Source organism: Triticum aestivum, chromosome 5D, assembly GCF_018294505.1.
Source record: "Triticum aestivum cultivar Chinese Spring chromosome 5D, IWGSC CS RefSeq v2.1, whole genome shotgun sequence".
NCBI lineage: Eukaryota > Viridiplantae > Streptophyta > Magnoliopsida > Poales > Poaceae > Triticum > Triticum aestivum.
In genome coordinates, this window is record NC_057808.1 from 493,790,723 (window position 1) to 493,807,933 (window position 17,211).

Here is a 17,211-nt window from a genome sequence, read left to right on the forward strand (position 1 = left end):
GCCGGATGTAGCATTTTTCAGCACTGGTTGCAGCTCTCACGTACATCCGTTGAAGCCCCTGCTTCCTTTGATTCCAACAAAAAATGTTGTTGGTTCCAGCTCTGGATTTGCAGGTTGTAGCAAAAATAAAAGCTGGTTCCAGCTCTGGGTTTGCCGGGACAAAAATCATTTGCTGGAAAAGCATTGCTGGTCGCTGCTTCCGCCGGTTGCCGTGGTAGCAAAAACTCTTGCGGGAAGAAGCTTTTGCCTCGTCGTTTGCAACAAAATGAGGCGGCCGCCGACGGCGACATGGAAAACACTCCAGGCAATGTACCAAAACTACATGCTGGTTCCAGCTCTAGATTTGTCGGTTGCAGCAAAATCAGACACCGGTTCCAGCATCCCCTGTGTCGTGGGGTGTGCCTCGCCGTTGAAGCTATGCAGCTCGTCTGTCGGAGCTGGGGGATTGCTGGTGCTGGAAACGGCACGCTGGGAGAATAGCCGGAGCTGCGGATGAGAGGTGGTCGTGTGTGGGGGGAAATCGCCGGCCGTGGTGTGGAGGACGACCTCACCAGCGAGATTTGGCTACGGCGGGGGGTAGGGGACGATGCGGGGGAGGGGGGGGGGGTGGTAGACGACAGCCTCGCCGGGGCCGCTCACCGTCGCCGCTCGCTCGCCGGGGCTGCTCGCTCGCCGAGGCCGCTCGTCGTCGCAACTCGCCGTAGCAGCGGGTGGGACGGGAGAAGAAGCAGGAGCGCGTGGGAGCGGGCGACCGGCCGAAGCTTCGGCCGGCGCACGTCCCTAAACGTTTCCCTTCGGACTACTATACGTAGAGCGATGTCCCACGCTGAAATTTCCATGGAAGGATTTCGCACAAAAAAAGGAAAAAGAAAAAAAGAAACTTCCAGGAAAGGAGTACTAGTAAAACTAGCCCCCGGCCGATCGGAACGACAGGGACGACCAAATCAGGCAAACCCCATGTATAGATCGTTCCATGTGACAAAACACAGCGCCGCGCGCTACGTGCGGACGTGCCCCCACACGGGCCATAGCGTCCACCTCATGCACGCGCGCACGACGCCGGAGGAGGGCCACACCCACACTGTGTCAACCATGCTCGCCGGTCACCGCACCATCATGCATGATGACGGTCTATCGATCCACACGCCGCCGCTTGGCCTCTTTCGACCGTGATCTATTCATCTGTGCTATCGCCTGACACGACTCGACGAAAGGCGGGTGTAGCTCTGGGCTTTTACACGGTGTGGTTGGTGGTGGGGGTGTCGGCCGGCCGGCCGCTGCCTATGAAGCAGATGTTTATGTTTTTTATACTGCCCAAGCGTATCTCGTTTACGCCAGCAAGATAAAGTTGACATGTACCGGTGATGTCGCGTACTCAACTGGTAACTTATTCAACTTTTCAACCACACAATGGCCTAGATGCGATGCGGGTATCTTATTCTCAAGTATACCACGGTTGGAAAAACTAATCAACCACGTTTTTCACGAAATTAAATAAATAAATGCAGAGCGGTGAAAACGACTTAAACCTCCTCCTTCTTCTTCTACGTCGATATAATAACAACCTCCAACCGTTGGGGCCCGGGCGCCTAGCTCCGGTGCAAACGTGTACCCCGTATATACTCCAATGTGTCACCGAGCCAGTTCAACATTGCCACGTCAATGCCCGGACTCAGACTCACTCGCCCAACATGTCCTCATAGTCTCCAGCAGGAAACCTCCGTTATGCAGTGCTAAAGATTTAGGGTATTTAGCCGCCGCGGTAGCAAATAGCCAAAACCTCTTCCACGGCCGCAGCAGGGAGAAATCCCCAGAACCTTTGTCATGGCAACCTTTTCAACTACTCCCTCCGTGTCATAGTATAAGAACGTCTAAAAGTATTTTTTATATTATGTGACGGAGGGGGTGGTTTTCAGAAAACCTTTGAGAAACTATTCAAATCAGCTTCAAAATAGATAATTATCATAGCAACTGGAGCTAACTTTTGACAACGAATGGAATAGGTCCGATTTGGCCCAGTCGATAGCTGTATTATCTCCTCTCTTCTTTACACATACACAGCAGCACACAAGCAGACCCATCATTATTCAGCATCCAAACCTTGCTTGTATCACGTTACTACACAACTTACATGCAAGAATCATCAGGCCCTGGCGGTGGCAGAGGAGAGGCGCTGGAGATGCCTCTCGACGACGTCGAGGCCACAGAGCTCCTTGACGTCGGCCATGGTCGCCGGCACATCCATCTGAAATGTCAGTGGCGAGTTGACCGAGAATTCCCTCCTGGCCGCTCTGATGGCCTCCCGCATGGCGCAGTGCACCGATGCCGCCAGCAGCAGCGGTGGCTCGCCGGACGCCTTGGAGGAGAGTACCCGCTTCTTGTCGCGCGCGCTGCTGATGAGCTCCACGTTGAACTGCTTCGGGATGGTGTCCACCGTGGGGATCTTGTACGTCCACGTGCCGTCGTTCACCACCAGCCCGTCGGCGTTCGTCGTGTACTCCTCGTTTGTGAAGAACCCAACCCCTTGCACGAATGCGCCCTCCACCTGATCCATCAACCAAAAATAATTTCAGATTACAGCAATCTTCCAGCAATCAGCTGACTGCGTCGATTGGCGGCGAGCTCACCTGGCCGAGGTCCACCGCCGGGTTCAGGCTCTGCCCGCAGTCGTACACGAGGTCGCTCCTCAGGATCGTCGTCGCTCCAGTCAGAACGTCGATTTCCACCTCGCTGACGGCGGCTCCGTAGTTGAGGTATTTTACAAAGGCTGGGTCGGGCGTCCAGAAGGCATGTGCCGACAGGTTCACGCTCGCCATTTTCGCCTGGGCGATCAAGGAGCTCCATGGCACCGCTGCACTGGACTTGGCCTCGAGACCCTCTTTGATGGGCTTGAGGCGCTCGACGAGCGCAGCGCACGACTGCCGGACCGCCTCACAGCTGGTCTCGGAGGTGGTGCTCCCGCCGGTGAACCCGCTCTGGATCATGCTCAGTGAGTCAACCTGGATCACGCGCACCTTACCGAGCAGCCCATCGGCGTCAGGGCAGAGCTCCCCAAGCCCGAACGCCGTCATCTGCTTCACCTTGGTATACAACCCCTGCCCGAGCTCCACGCCGCCGACCTCCACAGCGATCGAGCCGTCGTTCAGGATGGACACCTTCCCCGGCGTCGGCCGAAGGGACACCTCGTAGGTGATGGGCACACACGAGATGCCGCGCTTCTTCCACCTGCTCCCGCCATTGAACCATTCAACTGCCTCCGCCCTGCTCCGGTACTCCGACGACGAGGCCAGCTTGTCGAAGATGTCGACAAGGCTGTACGTGGGGGCGTCCCCCGCGGCATCACCATAGAATTTCGTGAGGCTCTCAACGCTGTGGAGGTTCTTCCTACGGATGGCGTTGGGGTTGGCCGCAAGCAAGGATGCGACGTGCTCGATGATGACCTCCGCGATGAAGGAGCCTTGCACGTCGCCAGGCGCCCGCATTGCGGACTTTGACGAGACGTTGGTCTTGCACAACTTGATGTCGAAGGCAAGGGCACCCCAGTTGTACTTCTTCAAAGCACCGATGGTGCTACCCGGCATCAACGGGCTCAAGTCTGGTGATATCCCGGCGTTCATCCTGAGGTCGATGTATAGTGCCGTGAGTTTGCCGTCCGACTTGAACCCAACCGAGTACTTCACCTTCATCGGGTGCCGCCCACCTGCCATGATCATGTCGGTCTTGCGGTCGAGGTACATCCTGACAGGGCGCCGCAGCTTGAACGCTGCAAGTGCACACGCACATGCGACCTGAAGAACACAACAATTTCATTACATTCATAAATTTATGCGCATGTTGTTATATAATGGGGCACTTACATAGGACCCTTTCATTGCCTTTCCACCAAAGCCGCCTCCAACTCTTCTGGTGATTATGCGAACATTGTGGTACGGAATGCCGAGACAGTCCGCGACGACATTCTGCGTGATCTCGGGTAGCTGCGCCGAGGAGTAGACAGTGATGCAGTTATCTTCGTCAGGGATGGCCAATGCGGTCTGCGTCTCCATGTAGAAGTAGTACTGTGATTCAAGTTTTATCTGTCGGAAATTAACAAAAGATACTAGGTGTCAGTATTTCGGCCTTGCCTGAAACTAAGAATGCAGCCTCCTAAATATCAAGTGTGTACCTCTCCTGATAGTATCTTGTGATCCGCTTCAGACATCCCTTGGTCAAAGTCCCCAACTGGCTTTGGAGCCAAAAATGGGAGAACAGGGAAGTAGCTATTATGTTGGATGGCGTCTTCTATTGTCAGAATTGGCGGCTCAAGATTCTCGGTGCTATACTCAATGATGGCTTGCTTCGCCGCCATATAGGCGTACTTCTGTGTTTCAGCGATCTGAGTGATGGCAAAGAAACATGATGATGCGATAAGTTCAAATGACCTCTCAGAATTCGGGGTACAAATATACTACTGCTGGTTATGCATTTTGCTGAAATTGAGCTCAAGTGTTTCAGAAGTAGGTACCACAATGCCAATATTCTGACCAGCAAATTCAGACACCGGATCACCGAAAAGCGCTTCGTCTCCTAGCATCGGGAAGGCGGATCCAACATTTCTTCCACTAGCTGGAATGTCCTTTGCAGAGATAACCGTGATGACCTTTTGGGAAGCCAACGATGATTTGAAGTTGACACCTTTTATATGGGCATGAGGGTGTGTGCTGTAGATAAATGCTCCGTAGAGACAATCCTTGGGAGCTGGGATGTCATCAACATACACAGCCTCCCCTGAACAAGACCAAGAATATTGTCAAGTGCATATTTCAGAATAGAAATGCAGGGATGAAGCATATCAGATGGTCCTTTACTGATGGACCAATGTACACAAGTAACTACCAAATGATCTGAGTCTTCAAAAAAAAGAAAAGATCTTGATTTCAACTATGCAGAAGAAAATATAAGTTATATTAACGTAAACTTTGTAAGAAGCTCAAGCTATGGAAAGCTAGAAATTCAAGTGCCAGGTCTAGTACATACACAGCTATAGTGAAAATTAATTGAATGAAACACTTGCACTAAATACTGAAATAAGAGTTTAGGAGTATACCAGAAGCTTGCAGCTCCGCCCCAGCTTTCGTGATTGGCTTGCCGACAGGTTCGTATTCATCATTAAAAACCAGTTCTTGCCTTGAGCGAATTGGCAAACCATCGCTGGCAACCTCATCATGCTTCTCAGGCGATGACTTGGCACATGAGCCATTGGGAGCAATAGACTTTGCAGGTTCATTCAGGTTGTTACTAAGTGAAGAAAGGAAACTGAACAAGAAACTGACCGCCAAGCTGACTCTGTACTCAGGGTGTGTGGTGCCTTCTGACGGCGAGATAACATCTTTCAGCAACTGAACCGCTTCAAGTATCACAGGTGCACTTGCTGGTTTCCCCTTCAGGAATTCTTCAACCTTCCGAGCCCGGGTGGCGTGATCAACGCCGTAAGCTCCGAATGCGAGGCAGATATCCTCAATGAGGAGCTCCCCTGATGCTGCATCCCCTGAAGTCCTTGCCAGGAATGCAGAATTCACATAGGACACAGCATTGCCGAACGGTCTCGGAGCTGCACGAGAGGTCTCGAAGATGACACTGTCTGAACCCCAATCTGGGACAAATATGGTGAGCAATATGGTCTTGGCGTCACAGGGAGGTTGCTCCAAGAACTCCTCCAGTGTCAGGCACAGCATCTTGGAAGCCGTCTGGATTGTCACTGTCGAACCCACGGCGAGAAGGACAGTGACGATGTCTGAAGCGAAAGGCAGCCTCTGCGACATGATCACGTTCCCTCCGATCGTCGCCGTGTTCCGGATGAACGGCGAGGCCACCTTGCTCAGGTGACCGGCGATCTTTCTGAATACGGTAGTGCCATCGGAGAAGACCTCAATGGCTTTGGAGATGGACACGGCTGCCCCGATCTCCACCCCCTTGTTGCTCCTGTTGATGACCGAAAGCTCCGGTATCCCTTTGATGTCGATGTACTTTTCATAAAGGTCTTGATCCTTGTACACTCCGGCGCCGGTGTTTGATGCCACGATCTTAACTGAGTTTTCGTCGAACCAGTTGGAGTCAAAGAGATTGCGGAGCTCCTGGATGCTCTTGGGACGGCACCAGCCATCGTACGTAGCGGCTGAAACACCGTTTGTTTGACCCTCGATCTCGGCCTTGAGGAACTCTGGGAAGGTACAGACGGCGCCACTGGAGTACCCCGGTAGCTTGCCTACGTCGGCATGGTCGATACCTTTCTTCCAGAAGGAATTGAGGCCAAGGTCCTCAAGGTCGACGTCAGTAGCGAAGCTCTTGCAGGCATCGATGATGGGCCGGTAGCCGGTGCAACGACACAGGTTGCCGGAGACGGCGTGCTCAGCCTCGGAGCAGGTGAGCTTGGAGAATCCCAGCGGTGGGGCGGGGTCCCCGGTCTTGTCGGCCTTGACAAGGGCGGAGAAGATGGACATGCACATGCCGGGAGTGCAGAAGCCGCACTGCGAGGCGTGGAAGCCGGAGAGGCGCTGCTGTACTGGGTGGAAGCCATCGCGGGTGTTGCCGATGCCCTCGCTGGTGATCACCGAGCAGTGGTTGAGGCTGCCGACGAGAGTCAGGCAGGAGCTCGCTGAGAACTCAGTCACCTTGTCAGTGGCCAGGTCATACTTGGAGATAAGTACCACACATGCACCGCATCCACCTGCATGCAGGAATGTGACATTGTAAATAAGAAACACTGACGGCTTGATCTAACACGTGCACTGGCTATGAATCAGCCGAGACTGAAGATAAATCTGTAGATCTCAGAAAATCACGTTAAGCGCACTGTTTTGTGTAAATATATAAACTAAGATACGAACATTCGTGAGTGAAGTGATTCTAAGATCTATCAAATCACCGGTTGTGTGAAAATGTAATCAATTGTGCAAGTCTACTCAAAATGAACGTTGTTTTTACTAAAATTAACAAATTGCACATTTAGTTAGCAAAGCATATTTTAATATGGACTGAAGTTTGCTAGTGATTGCAAATTGAAACATGCGGCAAAGTTTCCAATATTGTTAGTTGCATATGGGACCTGACCACCAAACAGAAAAAATAGCAATTACAAACCAGAGAGTGAAAAGTCCAATAATTTGGGATGCATGTAGAGACCATGTTCAGCAGTAGCCCCTAAATCTTAAATGGGATCTCCCCCTATTTCCTGATCCCCAAACTAATGGCTACAACTCGAGCAACAACCCCTATTTCTCAGCCCAATTTGCCTTTGTCCTATTTGCACAAATATTTCATGTTTTACTTTATGTTTGACATCACAAAAATTCAAATATAACTATTTCTAATGCATAGAATTCAAGCATATTCAAATTCACAATTTCAAGCACAGCAATTAAAGTTAAAGTGCATAGGTAAATTTTATCATGAAGAATATCCATCATTGTATCGGTGTATGGCTTCACTTTTTTTTTCTAATTTCAACCACTCGAAAACACAGAGCGTAAAGAAACGCACTGAAGCACTTCACATCCATGTATGGAATCTGATGAATTAACTCACAGCTGAAGCACTCAGTCATTCATAAACATTGATTTCAGAAGCATTTAGTAGCAGCATTACACTATCTATCCTATATACTGAAATTCCAATCAACCAAGCATCACATCCAATTTGCATCAAGGGTTTATCCACAGCGGGGCTAATTCATAAGCAATCCCCATGTTGATCTTAGGCTAAACATGCATCACGAAGCAAAGTTGTACAGCGGATAAGATGTTCATAGATGCTAGCACGTGATCAGTGACTGATAGAATTGACCATGCACTCAATCACCCTACCGTTTTACTTTTACCACACACACTAATTAGAAGTCATCAGCCAACCACAACTGCAGGCGCCTACAGTACACCGGCGCCCTCCAGCTCGACCTCAGGCCGCAGTCCCAGATGGGCGTACGCACGGTACAGAACTACAGACAGCCGAGCGGGGGCAAAACGTCGAACGGGTTACGTGCAGCAGCATCAAGCTGTGCCCGTGGAGTATGACATCGCGTACCTCGTCCCGGCGTACCTCCTCGCCGGCGAGGCGAGCGGCGGTTTCCTGGCACTTGATGTCCGCCAGCGCGCCGCGCGTGAGCTCCACTCGGCGCTCGGCGGCCGAGATGAGTACCGCCCGCGGGCACGTGGTGGGGGCGGCGAGGAGCACTGGACCTCGGGAAACTCGTCGGTGCAGCCGGATTTGGTCTGGAATTCGGGGGCCGCTAGTGCGGCGTCGGGGAGATCCACGCCGAGCTGCTAGAGTTCACGGGACGGCGACGGGGGGCGGCGCGAGGCATGGTGGAACCGTGAAGGTGAGCAGGACGTCCCCGTAGCCGGGAAGGATGGAACATTTTTTTCATAAATGTTTTCTATTTAGGGTGTAAAATAAATATTATTTTGTTATACTATACATGAACCTTTTTTAACACATGGGGATATTTTGAATAGACGTTGAACATTTTTTACATAGGTAAATGCATCCTTGGAGCTTGAACTTGTCGCGGATTACCATTTTGAGTTGTGGCATACGAAAAAGTGATGTATTTGTCTTCCATAATTATTAACTGTGCTGGTGTGGCATCATGTTTTTTTATTGGAGTAGTCTACTCTACCTGTAAGGAAAAGGAGTAATCTACTCTGCCGACGTGGCGGACGAGTCTCACCCTTGAATAATCAAAATAAATAGTAGTTGCCCGTGTGGGTCCCATCTATCAGTGACCTACAAATAGTATGTCTGGCTTGGAGTTCGAAATAGCGATCTGCAGCTAACAACGTCGTGCAGCAAACATCTGCAGTGCGGCTCGAACGTCTAAAATCCACAAGCCAAAAGCAAAGTTGGGAGAGGTTTGTCGCCAGAGAGGTTTGTCACCGTCCCGGGCGTGTGCCACGTAGGTCTCCGACACACCTGGTCGACACAAAACCCTCTACCTCATTCCGCTCAAACTGCCACTCCACTGCCTACGCCGCATTCATGTCAATTCAGAGTGAACACGGTTGGTCACTGGCGCATGCCGGTTGAATGACATGGCATTCATACCGGTGCGTCGGTTGAGACGCCTACTCTGGCCTGCCGCTCGCGCCCCGTTAATGCCGGTTCAAAGAGGATGTGACCGGACTGGGCAACAGGATGACTTCCTACCACAATCAAGCGAGCTGACCATCTGCCCGCCTACCCGACATTCATGTTGGCACGACGAACGAGAAGCCAACTCCAGGCTCATTTAAACCGTCGCTCTGCCTTCTCGAGTGCCCGCTATTTAAAGAACGTTGGCCACGACACAAACCCGTACCACCTCTGAGCCTCGTCGATCACGCCCGCTAGGATTTTGTGCATAGTCCCGCACCATCCGCCATGAGCGGTGGCAGCTCCACATCAACGAGGTGGATGGTGACCTCATGTTCGACGCTGACAGATGGGAACGTTGCTAATATCGACAGCTCCGCATCGCTCGTGCCGGGCTGCAATGAATACGAGGCCGGACGGTCTGGTTTGATTGTCGATGTCCATTTGATGGTTTTTTTGGTGCATACCATGTTGAAGTTGCCCTGGACACATTTTCTTTGTATCCTTTCAGATGAACAACATAAATTAAGAATCTTAACCCGGGTTTGAACGGCGACATCAGGCTATCATGTGGCCATGTCTGCCACTCCAACTAATGACATTTCCTATCTATGAAGGATGAGAAGGATAATCATTATTTATGTCAATAACAAAATGCGCTGGCTCATTTTCACATGTTAGATTTTTCTTTTTTTAAATTTTTTGTAAATATGTAAATTATAATCATGTGTTATAAATAAAATGAATTACATTAATAAAATGTTCATATAATTTCATAAAATATTCACTTATTAATTAAAAGTATCCATACGAATAAATTATGAATTATAAATATTTTTATTATTTAGAAATGTGTTCGAATATTTAATAAAACTACAAAAGTAATTTTAGAAAGTTCTTATGAACTTACATAATAGCATGTATATGTTTTAAAAAGTTCAGAATTTTAATAAAATGTTCATGTGGTATATAAAAGTGTTCATGATTTAATAAAAAATTATGTTACTCTAAAAAGTGTTCACATGTTTGAATAAAGTTTGTGTGTTTTCTAAAAGATATATTTATATATATCTAGAAAATTAAATAGAAAAATACATATGGAAAATAAATACAAGACTAGTGTGTCCCTAGACCGCAGATCCTCATATGAATAACATTTAGTCATACAAAAATATTTATATTTATTATATATTTTAAAATTATATGAATATATTTCTAATAATAAACGATTTTAAAAATAATATGATTTTTAAAAAAAATTAATTTATTCGTATGCATATTATTTATAACACACAAAATTTATAAATTTATTGTTATTATTGTGATTATAATTAAAAAAATCTAAAAAAACTAACATGTGAAAAAGGGCCTCATTGACGGCAGTCCCATTGAGTGTGTTTTGTTATAGCCATAAACAGTATTATCCTTTACAAACAACAAACATCTTCGATTGGATTAGCTAGCAGGAGGGCAGGATAGCATGAAGTCACTGTTTTGAACCCCTGAGACAGAATCATTTTTCATATTCAGATTAAAGTTCTTAATTTATGTTGTTTACCCGAAAGGATATAAAGCATATGTATCCATTTAGGACAAGAAATCTCAACGGTTGGTGTTGCTAGTGACGTACGTCGGGTTAGCGGTAGGTCGGTGGCTCGAATCCCTGAGCGGACCATCCTTCATTTCAATACAACTTTTACTATTTCACTGACATGTGGGACCCATTTGTAAACTGCTATTCATTTTGACTGTTGGCTGGCAGGTGGGACCCACCTGATGCCATGTCGGCAGAATAGAAGGATCCAAACAAAAATATGATGCCACGTCAGCGCAGTTAACGTCTACAAACGGCAAATGCATGATATTGCACCCGAAAGCCAAATTCATGCACCACTTTCCTGTATTCCACAACCGTAGGGCCCAAAGTGATCATATGTGGTAAGTTCAAGCACCAATGGTGCATTTACCTCTTTTTAAATACATGTTCCACATTTTTCAAAGATATTAATATTTTAAATACTCATCGAACATTTTCCTAAATGTGCAGTTAACATCTTTTGAATAAGTAAACATTAAAAAAGGGAACACTTTTTAAAAGTTCTAATGTAAACATTTGTATACACAAATTAAAAAAAAAACAGAAAATAAAAGTAGGCCCTACAAGCCATAACGATTGCTTGATCGGCGATCGAAAATAATAAAATTGGAGTTAGCTGGTTCGGCCCATCTGGCAGGCGCGTGTGCGATCCAGCAACATCAACAACCGTCGATACGCTATATCAACATTTTCCCCTTGATGTGTTGACTTCAGCCGCAGGAGAAGGGGCTGGAGGGTTATTCTTGGGTGCCCCCCATCTCAAGGCTATGCAGATCTTTTTCACTTTAATTAAAAACTGTTCAAAGGTTGTGTTTACGAAAATGGTAAACTTACTCATCAATTTTTCTACTCCAGTGGCATAGCTTCAGCCTTATATGACTTTACTAATTGCTAGTGTAATTGTGTGTGTGGTGTTGGATATGTGTATCCTAACTATGTAGAAGCTTGGTGTGTGCTTATTGTGTTTGCATTCCTTAATGCTCCATTTTAAGATAATAAAATCAACACTTCCTCGAGGAAGAGACCACGCTAAGAGACACTAGAAAGCCAATACCGATATCCTGTGTGGCGAGACAGGTTGTGCTGTGTGCATGAGATCGAGTCGCCGTCGGCTGGCAAAGCAGCATAACTTGATTAACTACCGTGAACAAGAGGTCCCGTGCATGGTGCGGCCGTTAATTGTTGCGCCACGTTTTGTGCTGAAAATGGTCAAAACTAATGTACCAATCTTGTAGAATGTAATATTTTTTTACGTGGTTTATATAATGTAATATTAAACCACCCACTCATGTTTTTATATGATTAAAATATTCTATCAATTTTATTTAAAATTTGAATTAAAAAACATGGTAAAACTTTATGAAACTTAGTGATACACGATGCAACACAAAATAAACCTAATATAACTTGATAATATTGTTCCATAGCGTTTAGTTTTCTATTTTCTATTTTGCCTTGTACAATAGTGTATCATGTCGTTAAATTGTGTGTTAAAACGATGAATAGAAAACTCGGTGTATCATAATGTTCTTCACTATAGAACTTGAGAAACTTGGTGAAAACTCCACGCACGTGTCATGCAAAATGTTTCATAGAGTTTCATCATGCTTCAGATTTCAACTTTTTTAAAACTTGTTAAAATGTATTCAAGAGTGATCTTGTTTCAAAGTATTCATCGCAAGGAACACAAAGATACAAACGATCATAAATTAGACTTTCAATTCAATTGATAAATTAGCCTTGAACTTTGAAATCAAATGAAAAGGCATAGGTGGGTGAAATGTTATATGTGTAGTGTAAGAGGGAAAGGAGGAGGCCTCGCAAAAAAAAAAGTGGGAAAGGAGGAGAGCGATTGACCCATGCACCGGATCGGACCTCGGGAGAATTTCTTTTCTCATGGTAGCATGCAAGAACATAACAGGTAGCATGTGCCTTTCGATCTCCGCATCTGCGTTGCTTGCCATTTCTGTTATCAGATCGTTGCATACTCACATAGAGGCTAGACAAGGCCTGAAAACCGTCTTATATTTTTGGTACGAAGGTAGTAGTACATATTTGTGATGTTTGATGAGTGAACGATATGATAGCGCTACTCTAGTTCGATCGTGCCTGGCCGCCTCCTTGACCCGGCTTATGCAGCTAAAGCTTCTCTCTGACCGGAACGAACTACTCAAAGTGAAGGAATTGAACAAGCTAGCCAGCCACCGGAGCTGTATCGATCGAGTCGTCGGAGGCGGTGCTCACCTTCGCCGCAGCCGAGCTTGGGGCCCCGGACGGGCGTCCGCGTGCGCAGGAACTCGAGCAGCGTCATGGACGGGTCGACGCCGGCCGCCTCGTGCCGCGCGCCGTTCACCGCCAGCACCACCCGATTCCCTGCCGCCTCCTTCCCCAACGACCCCATCTCTCCACAACGATCGACGGGCCTCCTCTATGCAAGTGTGCGGGGCACAGAGCGAGGTCGCCCTTCTATATAGTACACGGCCGGCAGGGCTCTCGCTGTAGCGGCAGCGCTATGCAGTGACGTTGGACGGGAAACGGGCCATCCCGAGGCATTAGCCGGCGCCGTCGCGCTCTGCATCAGCAGTGAAGGCAACGTGCGAGAGCACGGTTGGTGTGGCGGTGACACGGTCGATCAGGTAGTCAAACTCGTGACGCCGATACTATTTTCCGCCCCTACATCGCTCTTACCTCTCTTAATCAACGAGGAATCCGGGATCTTTCCAGTGCCGGCCGGGGAGAGTGGAGACGTAGAATGTTCTTCCACTTTCGGTGATGGACGTACTGGCTGACGCCATTCCACTACAGAGGGAGGCGGCTAAGCGATGTTTATGTTTTATTCAACCGGAGCGTTATTGGCCTTCGGCTCAATCACATCTTGCCACGCGAGCAAGATTAAGTGACTTGTTCCCTTAAAAAAAAGATTAAGTGACTTGTACCGGTAATCTGATGTCGCGTAGTCAACTTCTGGGGCCGTCCGTTTGGTAGATTGATACCTGAGGGTATTTTATTTCGAGTAGACGACTGGAACCACCAATCACGTACTTCTTGACGAAAATGATGCAGCGCAGTGAAAACAGCGTAAACCGTAGCCGGGCGGTAGCCTTTTTTCTAGGAAAAAAACGCAAACCAAACCATACATATATAGGAGGCATAGAAACGGCCAAGTGTCGAAGGCCGCCGGCAAAATGAACAAAAATAACCCAGAAGCAAAACAAATTCAAAAAGTAAACTCTCCGCGAAACTATTTCACCCAGCTAACCCTGCCCGTCTAACAGGCGCTACATGGCTTGCCAATGTGGCACTCCGCCCACCCTTGGTTAAGTAGCGCCCCTCACTTAGGCATTATCGTACACAACATAGCGCTGTTGGCTTAGGCGCTATACTCTGCCTTAGTACGTGGCGCGAGGCGGCCCTTCCCTAGCCAACCCGCACCCCCCAAGAAAAGATGAACGGAGAGTGGAGCGGCCGCGGTTTCCTCTCCCCCCCTCTCAAATCCCTCCTCAAATCCTGCAGAACTGAAGATTTTCTCCGTTGATTTCGACCCTAGTCCCTCCATCAAGGTAATCTCCTCCGATCCCCTCCTTTTCATCCCAAAAAAATCCTCACATTTGCTCAAGTCTTGCAAGTTTAGACAAACCCTAGTTCTTCATGGATTTTGAAATGTGTATGGAAATATGAGATGATTGTTGGCCGTTTAGCATTTGCATTGACATTTTGTTAGGGTTAGGGTTCTTAGTATGTTAGGGTTATGGTCCTTGTTATGTTGGGTTTAGGGTTATTGTTCGATTTCTACGTTAGGGCTAGGGTTTGGTTATGTGACTAGGATTTTGTGTTAATATTCGCATGAGTACTTATGGAATATATTTTCCGTTGTGTTGTTTTAATTATTTTAGGGATGGGGAGAACATGTGTTTATGTTCATCATGTGCACAAGGGCGCCTTTTTGAAAGGCAATATCAAGACGGACCTGGATGAGCTTGACATGGTGTTCGAGAGTAGTCCTAACTATGCCGAGGTCTTGGAACAAGTGAGAAAAGATTTGAATTGGATGGACCCAAGTGACATTATTGAGTTGGAGGGAAGGCATAATGTGGGGTTTGAAATGCACATCCGTTGGAAGACGGTGCGTATAAACTCCGAGCAATGTTGGGTTGCATAGAAGGAGACGGTGGCCGAATCTCTAGACAAGACTCTTGAGTTATTTGCCACAAAAAGGTTGATGCTAGTTTGCACTTGGACTTGAACCGGCTTGCCTCCCCGTTTGTTGCTAGGAGTCCTCCACCCATGAACCAAGATGAAATGAATGTGTAAGTTGGAAGCGTTCCTACTCCCTCGTGAGGGAGCCGCGTGGGTTTTATTGATCGAGGACAGGAAGCCCCTGTCACGACGTACAAGTTCCCATCTATCGCTAGGATGCGATGGCTTACATGAGAGAAGAGATTGAACCAGACACGGGAGAGAGAAGGAGTAGAAGTTGAGATTACATGAAGTTGAGCTGCCTTTGTCTCTAAGTCTAACACCCTCCCTTAATCTCAACTATCCTACATTAAGATTTCTCTTGAACTCTTCAAATGGTTTGCTTGGTAGAGCTTTAGTGAACCCATCTGCTACCTGATCTTTGGAGGGAATCAAATGTATGTCCAACTTCTTCTCTGTAACCCTTTCTCGCACAAAATGAAAATGAATTTCAATATGTTTGGTTCTGCCATGGAAAACTGGGTTTTGCAGAGGGATAGGTGGCTCCCAAGTTATCACACCATAGACATGACACATGATGTCGCTTGATTCCCAGTTCACTAAGCAATGATTCCAACCAAATGATTTCAGAAGTGGCATTGGCTAGTGACTTGTATTCAGCCTCAGTACTCGACCTTGACACCACTATAGCTTGTTTTCTGGCACTCCAAGAAATAAGATTAGAGCCAAAGAATACTGCAAATCCTCCAGTTGACTTTCTGTCATCACTACATCCAGCCTAGTCAGTATCAAAGAAAGCAGTAACAAGGGTGGAATTAGAACGTCTGAACTGAAGGCCTAAGCTCACAATGTGCTTTATATACCGTACAATTCTTTTAACAGTTGTCCAATGTACAGTAGTAGGTGCATGTAGATACTGACAAACCTTGTTAAAAGCAAAGGATATATCTGGTCTTGTCAATGTCAAATACTGTAAGGCCCCTGCAACACTTCTATACTTTGTGATTTCTTCTTCCTTAAGTGGTTCTCCCTCAAAGGCTGAAAGTTTTTCTGAAGAAGATAATTGTGTGGGTGAAGGCTTACACTCCTTCATTTAGGGATGAAAACGGAGCGGAAACGGACAGAACTGAGTGCTACACATTTGTTTTCATATATTTTGGCAGAAGTGGAAACGAATACAAAAACCCTAGAAATGAGTACGAGAACTGATACTACTGGAAACGGACACGGAGCGAATACAAAATGGACACGAAAACAGAAGTGGACATTGACCGGACTTTAAAAACCCCTTGAATCATAGAGAAATACACACATTTTTTTGAATTGTTAACATAATAACATGGCTACAAAATAATATCATTATGTTAGCAACTTAGCATAGTATTGTAGTAGTACTGGAAAATTGCGTATAGGGTTAAGTTGAGTGCATATGTGGCAGCAGAAGGTTGGACCTCAAAATGATCCATTCTAGTTATTGTGTCATGCGTGTTGTTTGGTGGTTGGGCTACAAAGCAGACATAGGCCTATCATGAAAACAGAAATTCCATATTCACGGAAACGGAAAGTTCCATTTCCATGCTTGTTCCACCGAAAAACACCGTTCCATTTTTATTTCGTTTCTGCATGAAAAAATTCATTTCCACTTCCCTTTTGCATATTTCCGTTTCTGTTTTCATATTTCCTTTTCATTTCCGTTTTCCCTCCGGAAAAACGGAAAGTTTCCACTCCATTTTCATCCCTACCTTCATTCCCATACGAACCAGAAGTTCAGTAGCATATTTCTCTTGATTAAGTGTTATGCCATCTTGAATCTTCTTGACTTCAATGCCTGGGAAGAAGTGTAGATCACCAAGATATTTCAAAGCAAACTCTGAACTTAGTGTTGGAAATATGCCCTAGAGGCAATAATAAATAGGTTATTATTATATTTCCTTGTTCATAATAATCGTTTATTATCCATGCTAGAATTGTATTGATAGGAAACTCAGATACATGTGTGGATACATAGACAACACCATGTCCCTAGTAAGCCTCTAGTTGACTAGCTCGTTGATCAATAGATGGTTACGGTTTCCTGACCATGGACATTGGATGTCGTTGATAACGGGATCACATCATTAGGAGAATGATGTGATGGACAAGACCCAATCCTAAGCCTAGCACAAGATCGTGTAGTTCGTTTGCTCAGAGCTTTTCTAATGTCAAGTATCAGTTCCTTAGACCATGAGATTGTGCAACTCCCGGATACCGTAGGAATGCTTTGGGTGTACCAAATGTCACAACATAACTGGGTGGCTATAAAGGTGCACTAC

The 17,211-nt window shown here is 46.7% G+C and overlaps 1 protein-coding gene across 1 annotated transcript; it reads right to left on the reverse strand.

Annotated features, from left to right (window-relative positions):
- Positions 1-2,009: 2,009 nt before the first annotated feature.
- On the reverse strand, positions 2,010-13,118 carry LOC123123132 (probable aldehyde oxidase 2). The gene is made up of 7 exons (XM_044543581.1): positions 12,947-13,118; positions 5,087-6,706; positions 4,505-4,767; positions 4,166-4,375; positions 3,858-4,076; positions 2,628-3,788; positions 2,010-2,545 (listed from the first exon to the last, which is right to left on the reverse strand). The coding sequence occupies exons 1-7, from the start codon at positions 13,101-13,103 to the stop codon at positions 2,144-2,146; spliced, it is 4,032 nt and encodes a 1,343-aa protein (XP_044399516.1). The 5' UTR covers positions 13,104-13,118; the 3' UTR covers positions 2,010-2,143.
- Positions 13,119-17,211: the final 4,093 nt, after the last annotated feature.